Raw genomic sequence first — 10,484 nt, 5'->3', positions numbered from 1 at the left:
AACTGATGTAGGCCTAATAGATTTTTTGAGAAGGATTGAATGGCAGAATATTCATGTTATGAGAAGAGACGTCTGAAAACAAAATGTTAGATGGCTTCTTGGTTTGTATTGTCTTCTTGATTTCCATAGTTGCTTGAAATTGGGCTAAAGATATTTGAAAAAAAAAGACTGCCTGTAATCATTTCAACAATAAAACTGGTTAGGGAGGTTGTATGTTCTTGCCTGTCTGTGTGGTCTTCTGGTTTTCCCGGAGGCTCTCTAGAGTAGGTGCTTGTCACTATTCTGGAATAGCCTGCCAGGCTTTGCTGTTCCTGGCAGAGATGTTTTTAAAGAGCCCGTGTTTCCAAAATCGGAACTATTGCTACCTAAGTCCCCAACAGGTCCTTTTCAAAATGGATGGAACTTGTGATTGCTGTTACTACTACTGTTACAATTTCTGAGCAGCACCATTTGTAAAGTTACACCAATAGCATAAGGAAAAATTAAAGCATTCTAAAATAAAAATGTATAGGACAAGTAGAACAAGTCATGAAACTTGAGATCACTGGAGACCTAGGAACAACTAGGTTTGTGATCACTTCTGACTTTCCTGTTGAATATGTCTATGGAAGCACTTTGTTCATGCAAGTATCAAAATGCATATAAAACCAGAATTTACTTATGGGGTTGGTACTTTTAATTTCCCTGAGTCCACATTTGGAAGTCTTAAAAGTTTAAGATAAGTGTTAGTTTCAGTGTGCAATACAAGTACAGTGATTCTTTACAGTGGTTTTACTCAGAACTTAAATTTCAGCTCCTAATTCTGAAATAACCTAAGTTTTTTTTTTTTGTCTATGCATTCAGTGTAGATGTAAATAATCAGTATTTTAAGTAGCTTGAACAGGTGACTCTGCTTGGAAGCTTTTAGACCTTTTTTTTGGTATGGGTTTTCTTACTGCAGAAGCCCAGCCCCGTGCAAATAAGATTGTTTACAGGTGTGTAATGTGACTGCATTGTTAAAGGATTTAATTGCATGATAAATTTTCCAGAGTAACCTGGTGGCTTACTTCAGTACAACAGCAGGCTTTATCTGAGACCTGTTTACCGTTTTCATGGTTAAAGAACTGTAACTCAGGACAGGTGGGAATCTAAAATTGCTTTGATAGAATCTTTGTACTTGGACAACTGTAATCCTTGGTGGGTTTGTGTAGTGAGAAGTTTTATCTCAAAAGCTGGTTTTGAAAGCTGCATTGGTAATGAAGCTGCAAGTTCCATAAAACTGGATTGCTGAAGTTGTTAGTTTTTAGTTTGTAAAATGAGTATTTTGTTTTGGTTTTTAGTAAATGCCATGCTCTTAAACACTATTACAAGTGACTGGAAAGAATAACTGTTAAATAAAAAGTAAATGTTTTAAGTGAGAATACACATACAGAAAACAAACATTTATTTAAAAAAAATAATCTCAAGTTTCTTGAACCTAGTAGAGGCAAAAACTCCCTTGTTTTTATTCCCCTCCCCAAGTAATGCAGTTTTGGAAGTTATTTTTTTGGTCTCTCCCCTGTGCGCCTCTCTCAAAAATCTATTGCTTCTCACCTACATACTGATCTCCCTGCACCTACTACATGTCTTAGAAAATTGTCTTGTAGTATAGTTTGATAATAACCAGTCATCACAAGCTGAAATCAATTGACATACCAGTTAATAATGCTGAAACGGTCTATGGGCTGCCTTCCTAGAATATGTGCAAAGAAAGGGATAATTATGAACTTCAGATTTTGACTTTTTTGGAAGGCATTTCTTAACAAGAGAGTGACCTTTTACAAATTAGGCAGTTGTGGTTTGAATGCCAAGCATCCTTTATAGTAGCACATATTTCTGTCAGAGAATAGGATTAAAAATATCTGGTGTACTGTTCTAATGGAACCTACATGGCATTGTTTAATGAGCGAAAAAACAATGAGCAGCCACCCAACGAGCTGAAATGTGTGTTCGTCTTCAAATGTATAATACTGTGCTACAGTACAAATAGCAGTGTGGCTAAATGTGCTAGTTTTAACTTTCATTTCAAACTAACAGAAATACTCAGTTCAGTTATGTATAATTTTCTTGAGTGCAATGCACTTAAAAGGAGCTATAATGACTACTGTATTGAACAGAGAAATGCATAATACATTATTTAAAAGGCAATAAGTTTTTGTTTTCCTTTTATATTTTTAAGAGTGAATTGAAAAAGGAACATATTAACTATAAAAAAAGGTTGCCTGCAATCTAATGTTGCCATCTAATATAATGATGCAGCACTCTAAGCATATTTTTTTAATTTGTTTTCAGAAGGGTCAACAACTTTTAAGTATTTTTTCCCATCACTCCCTTATCCTATTGAATCACCTAACGTCTCTGTGCACACTTAAGAGAATAATCTCCTCACCTGAATAATTGCAGACAGCTGTTCTCAGTCACTGAACATTGATAGATGAATATTTTGAATTTTTTGTTGTCATAATTTTTTGTATATTCTGTAGTCTTTGTGTTACAAGTTCCTACACTTGAAACCCTGATTGATTTTTTAGCTACCTTGTTTTAATAAATAATATATGGAAAGTTAAGTAGTTTCTTGTGTTGAGGAATTATTAAATCCATTACAACTGAACGTTACAATCTTGGTTGGTGGTGATTTTTTTTTTTTTTCTTTTATGGCACACACTGTGGATATAATAAGCTGAATGCTACTTTTGAGTTTATCCTGCTGCTCCCCACCTGATCTAAATTAAAACCGATCTCTGAAATTTAAGTGTTTTGTAGACGTTCTTCAGCACTTGAGAGCGGTTTTGCTTGTTTCTTTTATATGGGTTACATTTGACTCCTATACTTTGCATACTTATTTTTTTAATACAACTCCCTTACCCTTTCTCAGGACCACTTCTCTTCTTTGCAAGAAATGCTTTCAGTATCTATCCAAAGAATATCACAATACCATTATTTTTATTAAATCATTACCACTAAAAATTGAGAAATCTTAAGAAAAAAATTGTGTGAAAACAGGTTAAAAATGTAATACTGATGTATTGATGAGAAAGAAAACCCAAAACAGGAATTGACTTCCTGTATGTTTTAATTTAGTAAATTATCTTTGCTTTTTTTCTTTTTTACAATAAGTTGACATTTATTCTTCAACTTTTCAGGTACGGGTACCTTTGGGCGTGTTCATCTGGTGAAGGAAAAAATGGCCAAACGTTACTTTGCACTGAAAGTAATGAGCATTCCTGATGTCATTCGACTGAAGCAAGAGCAACATGTGCACAATGAAAAATCAGTCTTGAAAGAGGTCAACCACCCCTTTTTGATCAGATTGTAAGTTGTTGTATTTTTTAATTAATTTAGCTCATATATAGAGTGCAGTTAAAGTGTTCCAGAATCTCATTGCAAGTTCTTATGTACTTTACCAACACCAAGCACTTAATTTCTATTATGTAATCTAGACTGAAATAGACTTCAGACTAAAATATTTATTATAGAAGAATCAAGGATTTAAAATCAAGAGGCGTAATTTAAACATTTAAGCAATAATTTATTATAAGCTTAACTTTTATACTGTAGCGCTACTCTGTCTCTTATTTTCATACTGCAGAAGAGAAGTTTTCTTAAGTGAGGGGAAAATACTAATGAAGAAATGTTAGGATTGGCTCATCAAAATGATTTCTAGAATGATTCTTGATGTTAGAAAGGCAAAAAAAGCAGTATTTTTACATATATGTTTCCTGTGGATATTTAGATAAAGATATAATTAGATTTAAATATCTGCTTTTTGAAAACTTTTGTGAACTTTGCTTTTGCAAACTTTATTTTTAATGAGTTTAAATGACTGGAGCACTTCTTGGGCTTTGTTATTCCCATATTTGAGGCTAAGTGATAGACTCTATTGAGAAACGTGATTTGAACACAGTTTGTGAAGAATACATTTTTTAGTGGAATTGTGATGATTCTAGTGATCCCTTTATTAAGAAGAGAAGACATCAGACTTCTCTGTGTGCAGCACCATACTACCTTTTGTGTATCTTAGTCAATATTTACTAATGGGATAACTGTGCTGTTACCCAGAGGTTTAGTTAATTTCCATTTATATTTTCTCATGCATGGATAAAGGGCCATTGACCAAAATTTATTTCACATTTACCTGCCCTGGTCAGTTTTACATAAAATTAGACAAAATTAGTCTTAGTTGATCTCTAGCTGGAAGGAGTGCAGCTTTCATCCAGGGCTAAGAAAGTATCAGAGGGAAGAGGCAAAAACATGGTAGTGATCTGAAAGATGCAAGAGGTGTGCAGGAGGAGACTTTTTCCCTGGTGTGCTGGTGCTTTTTCCAGCATCATGATGCTATTAGTTTCCAGCCAATGTTCAGAAATCCTGTGTATGGCATAGTATCAGTAAGATGAGTTCTAGGGTATATGGATTTTGAGATGTGTGCAGGAAAGCAAGGTGGAGTGGCTGAGTACATCTGGTTAGACTGGTTAAAATATGGGTGGAACACGAGGAACGGGGTTTTCTCTGTATATCTAGGTACATGCATGTGTTCTTTTTAAGAAAAAAAAAAACAAAAAAAACAACCAAAAATACCAACACAAAACCAACCAACCAACTGAAAATAAACCCCAACCCAGTACATCTGTGCATGTGAAACAGTGCCGGAAGTGTGGGAATAGAGAGACTTGGGTGAGAAGTCAGAGACAGGGATGTGAGGGTTTGTGTCCATACAGAAGTGATCAAAAATCCAAATTGATAAGTTTTCTTGGATTTCAGTCATGCCTTAGTTCCAAAATATCATATTTTTTAAAATTGCCGAAGGAAGGGCACAGTTCAAATGGAAGCTCACTTCTGTGTAAGGCAAATATTCTTCACGTACTGTAGCGCTCTGCCTTTTCTGTTGACATGTTCAATGAGGTGCTGCGTCAGCTATGCTCATGTAATTGTCCACGTGCTGCCTTTGTCCCCTGGCAAAAAAGACTCAAAGCAACCTAGCTGAAATAAGGTAGTTAAATTTTAAGTCATGTTAACATTTGTGTGCTTTAGGTTAAACAAGCATTCATGGACGATTATCACTGACTGTATGACAAATAAAACTTTCTGCAGCTTTTTGTGTGACTGCTTTTTTCAGCCACCTCTTCCCCTGCTCAATAAGTGGGTTTTTTTCCATGAATTCTTTGAGTATAATTGATCAGCAAAAAGGAGGAAAAAAATCTATATAGTTCTGCTTCAATGCCTTTGAACTGTATTATCTACATGGTCTGGTTTTTATATTTTCAATTAGTGTCACCACATTGAACAGGGATAGTATCTTCTTCTGTTTGCAAAACAAGGAACGTGTGTCAGTGCAGCATAATACTGTATTTTTTAGCACTTTATAATGGAGAATTTTAAAGTAATGCTGCATGTAATTTATTTATGGCGTTCATCCTTCCTATATCTTCCTTTATATAAAGACTTTTATATAAGGAGTTTTTTTTCCTTTTCCTGTTAGTTTTAAGAAATGCCTTTTGTGCATGCTGATAGCTCCTGAATCAGTTTTTTTGTAGATACTGAAGTTATTTACCTACTCATCTTTTAAACTGTTTTTTGGAAATGCTTGTTGGGTGCTCTTGAAACAACTGGTCACTGGAGACTCCTAGGCAGTCTTTACTGACAAGTTTGAGTGACGTATCATAACTCTGTGGTGCAGCGGTTCATATTATGCTGTAATTTTGACATGTATCTTTGATTATTTTTTTTCAAGAGAACAGGAGTTAATAAAAATCAACCATGTCTTATAGTCCTGTAAACTAAAAAAAAAGGTTATTTGTCTATAAGTGTTCACAATGGCATTCAAAGTTCATGTCGTGAAGCTGAATTGTAAAATTACATGACACCATGCATTTTATTCTAATTACAGCTAATGTGATCTTTTCCTTTTGTATATTAAAATACCTTTCAAGCAATCTATATTGCAAATATTAAAGTTCTTTATTTTGCTATTTTTCATATATTTCAAATAATGTATCTATTTTTCTGTGGATAGACAAGTGGATAGTCGGTTCTTGAAGAAATTAATTCCAGTAAAAATACTGTGTTTTAATGGTCTAGGTCTTCCATTTTTTCTCCGTGTTCTTAGTCAGATTTTGCCCTTCCTCTCCCCTGTAGATGTTTTTTTAAATACGCGGTTTGCTTCATTTTGCCTGTTCCTGTTCCTCTTTCTTTGTTTATTGTAGGTGCAACTTTGCCTAACTCATTTAAAATACATCTCAAGAGTCGTTTTACATAGTCAATAAAGATATTGTGCACATCATCAATAGACAATTAATGATGTTGATTACTGTGATAGGGAAGTAGTGCCACAAAAGCAAAAGGCAAGTCTGGGCTCTGCTTTCTTCATCACTTTGAAGGAATGGAGGAGCTGTTGCTGATGTCTGATACTCTGTCTCATTTTCTTTGTTGCCCTCAGTGCCCATATCAAGAAAGAAAATCTTACTGATCAAAAGTCACTCATGGGTTTGGGAGCTCAGTTTGCTCTGCTTATCTTTCTTTAGACTCTGAGATGCCTTGATTAGGAACCAGCTAATGAAGGAAAAGAAAAAGGAAAAAAAAAAAAGAGAGTAAAAAAAGAAAAAGATATTTGATCTTTCCATTCTTATGATACTACAGAAGTAGTTACTAGAAGATAAAGTAACTTCTATTCTTATATCAATAAAGTAGGTAGGGATACAGTGTTCTTTATTTACTATCGCAGTAATAGGGATAGCTGTTTGTTTTAAAATTGTAGGATATTCTTCAAGACGTTACTAGATGCTTATTTGCTTCTTAACTCTTGAGTTACTTTTGAGAGTGTGGTGTATGAGTTGTTTAATATGGGTAGAAAGAAAAACAGCTTGGTTTTGGGGAATGTGGGAGAGTAGATTCCTGTATTCTGTAATGAAGCATTTGAAAGCCACGTGGAATGATTTTATTTCTTCCTTAGCTGCTGTTTACTGCACTATAGTAATGAATGTAGCACAGTAATAGTTCTTAAATTAAAGGCAACAGTTTGAGCAATGGAAGGTACTTACCATTAGGTTAATTCTGAGGTACAGAAATGAATATTGTTTTGCTGTTATTTTTGCCTTTGTATTGATTTTGTTGAAGATACCATAGAAGAGCGAGCATTGTGATCTGGCGCTTTAGTTGGGGTTGTATATTTCCGGGGAGGATGGGATAGGAGGGGGGAAGGAGAAGTCTCTAGTGTCCTGTTTTTGAACATATTGTCAGAAACATCTTTACAAAAGAAGATTCTGCTCGCCCCCTATCACTTTAACAATATTTGATTAAGTAAAAGGTAAGGCATGTAAGAATTGCCTGATCTTAGCAGACTGGCATTATAATAAGTCAGTATAATCAAGTCAGGTGCTTGGCAGAGACCTGTTTTGTACAGTGCAATGGAGTCTATCAGTTTGATTTTCTTTTGCGGCCTGTGCAGTGTCCATCCTGAACTATCTGTTTGGGTTAAGTCAGGGACTTGAATGTCTGATACATAATCCTACTAGTTTCTTGGGGTTTTAATATTTGCAGAATCATAGATTAATTATGTGCATGGTTGGGGCGATAGAGGTCATTTTACAAAAATTTACTTCTAAAGCAAATCAGAAAGTTAATTTGTTTATTCAATAAAATGATACTTTTTATTACAGATTTTGGACCAACCATGATGAACGTTTTTTATATATGTTGATGGAATACGTGCCAGGAGGAGAACTTTTTAGCTACCTGCGCAACATGGGGCGTTTCAACAACAGCACAGGACTGTTTTACTCTACGGAAATTATTTGTGCAATAGAATACCTGCACTCCAAAGAAATAGTTTACAGAGACTTAAAACCTGAAAATATATTGCTAGACAAAGAAGGACATATCAAGCTTACTGATTTTGGATTTGCTAAAAAACTGGTGGATAGGTAAGTAGGTTTTTGTTATGGTAATTACATTTTACATATTAAACGGAAGAAAAAAGGGTTTGATTACAGAGTTTAGCATTTCACCTAGTGCTCTTATGTGGTTCACACATGTCAAATCCCTTAATATGAAGGAAATGATCATCTTAGAATAGAAACCAATATTACACCTTAGGTGTAACTAGGAGCAATATCACAGATAAGCTACTGTAGAAAAGTATTTTTATATGAGTAGTTATATTTATATATATTTATATTTAAGTTTTCAGCAGTAATCTTGTGAAAAGGGAATTCAGTGAAGTAATACAAGCAAATATTGATATATGTACATCAGTATGTTAAACGGGACATTAATCCTCCATACACATTGAATTACTAAATGTTTTGTAACTGCTGTTTTCCTTCTGCTTTCCTTTTAGAGAGATTTTTGAAATGTGGGATTAACATTTTAAAACTGGATACTGTTTTTCACCAACCTGTTGCTGAAATGAAACTGCAAAATCTTGATAGCAACAATAAGGCCAGCTTCAGCAGAAGTGATTTATTTAATTGTAACTTCTACAATACTGTCAGCCTTCTGTCCATGTTAGTAGCATATGTAAACTTTTTGATAATGCAGAGTTTTTTTTCCCCAGTGATTTCTCTGTTCTCTCTGTTTGAACTACTCTTCCAAGATTATAATCTATGTTCTTAAAAAGAAACGAGAGCTCTCACTGGGATTCAAAAAAGGGAGAAAAAAACACCTAGCCTATCATTTTAGAAAAGCAGTGTGACAAGGTTTGGTGTTATGCCCTTGGGCCATCTCTTGAGGCAGACAATATCTGATTGTTCTAGTTGAGGCAGCCTGGTAAGCAAGTTGGTCATTCTCTTCACTCATCTGTTTACCTGGTTGATGCTGCTTTTGCAACAGTTCGGTGTGGGAGGGAAATTCTACAAGATCAGTTTGAAAGGAAGGTGGATCTGAGGGAGCTACTCTTAATGGATCCCTTATGAAGTAAAAGTCAGATGAGACAGATCAAACAGTGTTACGGAGGTTATAAAGGTTGCTTCCCTATAGGTTACATGCTCACAGTGCTGAGTTACCTTAGCACAGAGGAATGGTAAGCAATAATAAGAACGCTGGTTCTATTCACCCTTAAGGTCTAAAAGTCTGTTCTAAAACCATAGTGTTTCAGGATCAACATGTCTGATTGAATTCAGGTTTCCACTGAGCAGGCAGATACATCTACAAATATTGGCTTTTTTGTTAATATCTTGGATTTAAATCAAACTAACTTTTTTGCACAAGAGGTAAGGCTTCTTCCATGTAAGAAAGCAGGATGATCCCTTTGAGACGTTTACATACAAATTTTTACCGCTTCCTTTTTACATGTAGATACTGCCACTTAGTGGTTATTCTTAATTTGGATTTCTGTGGGTTTAAGGCACAACAGAAATAACCCTTCATTAAATAAGGTGATAGTTCACATCAAAGCATATTTTTCAATCTGGAAGATAAATCTATAAGAGTGAATTTGTTCAAATACATTTTTGGACATCAAAACAAGCTATCACTACTGTTTTTAAATGTTTTTTTTGCATCCCATGGTGTTGGGAAGTGATGTGAAGTTAATGAATTTGTTTTGAATTGAGTCATAGAATGCTATAATAATTTTATATTCATAGCTGATTTACCTATAAGTGTACAACACATGAGATATATATATATATATAGAACATAAAGATGGAAGGAGCACAGACTTCATCAGTTAGAGCACGGGGTAGTTACCTATGCAAGTCTGGTTTAGCTTTTCGTTTTGGTTTGTTGGTTTTTTTGGAACTACATAGTATTCTCCCCTCTAGCTGTAGTAGTTTTCACAATGCTGTTTGTGTCACTGTAAAATTACGCAGTTGTCAGTAATTTATCCACCAATGCACTCCAGTAGGTTATTTTGTTTCATAGACTATTTGATCAAAAGTATATGAGATGTTTTTTTCATTTTTATGCATGGCAAACATCTGTACACATGAACCTTATGCATATGTGTGTGAATATGTGTATATATGTATACATATATATAGCATATATGAATTGTGAAAATAAAATGCAAAGTATATGTTTTCCAAACAGCTGTGAGGAAAACTGCCACTTAGGACCAAAAAATGCATTCTTAGAGAAGACACGATATGTAAAATAAAACATGGGCTGCAGGACACCTTCAATACAGTTACACATTCTTGATACATAATGGCTTCACATGAATTATTATGTAGTTGCTCAATTAAGATTTTTCTGTACGCATTTTCCTTTCTTCCCATTACCATGTGTGAAAGAGTGAAGTGTTCACCATGTCCATCTACAATTAAGTAGCTCTTTAGAGAGTGGCTGGCTTGTAGCTCATGTTCCCACTGTGGGAAGCAGCCTGCACATTTACCTTCTTATTAGTACATTTTCTGAAGGGCCAGACTCTTAATATTTCTTTTTCCTAGTGAGAGAGGAAAGAGAGGAGGTTTTCTTGTCTCCTTCTGTTCCTTGTTGATATGTCCTTCTGTTTATCCTTGTTCCTCCCTTTT

The 10,484-nt window shown here is 34.7% G+C and overlaps 1 protein-coding gene across 1 annotated transcript in view; it reads left to right on the top strand.

The window, feature by feature from the left end:
• Window positions 1-3,167: 3,167 nt before the first annotated feature.
• PRKX (protein kinase, X-linked) overlaps window positions 3,168-10,484 on the top strand; it is a 28,023-nt gene continuing 20,706 nt past the window's right edge. Inside the window, exons 1-2 of the mRNA XM_009889449.1 lie at window positions 3,168-3,330; window positions 7,671-7,934. Of these exons, the coding sequence (XP_009887751.1) occupies window positions 3,203-3,330; window positions 7,671-7,934 (392 nt within the window). The 5' untranslated portion in view covers window positions 3,168-3,202. The remainder of the gene's footprint in view (window positions 3,331-7,670; window positions 7,935-10,484) is intronic.

Source organism: Charadrius vociferus, unplaced genomic scaffold (genome assembly GCF_000708025.1).
Source record: "Charadrius vociferus isolate BGI_N301 unplaced genomic scaffold, ASM70802v2 scaffold26, whole genome shotgun sequence".
Taxonomy (NCBI): domain Eukaryota; kingdom Metazoa; phylum Chordata; class Aves; order Charadriiformes; family Charadriidae; genus Charadrius; species Charadrius vociferus.
Note: the sequence above shows the minus strand (reverse complement) of the source record. Positions and strands in the feature narration are given on the sequence as shown.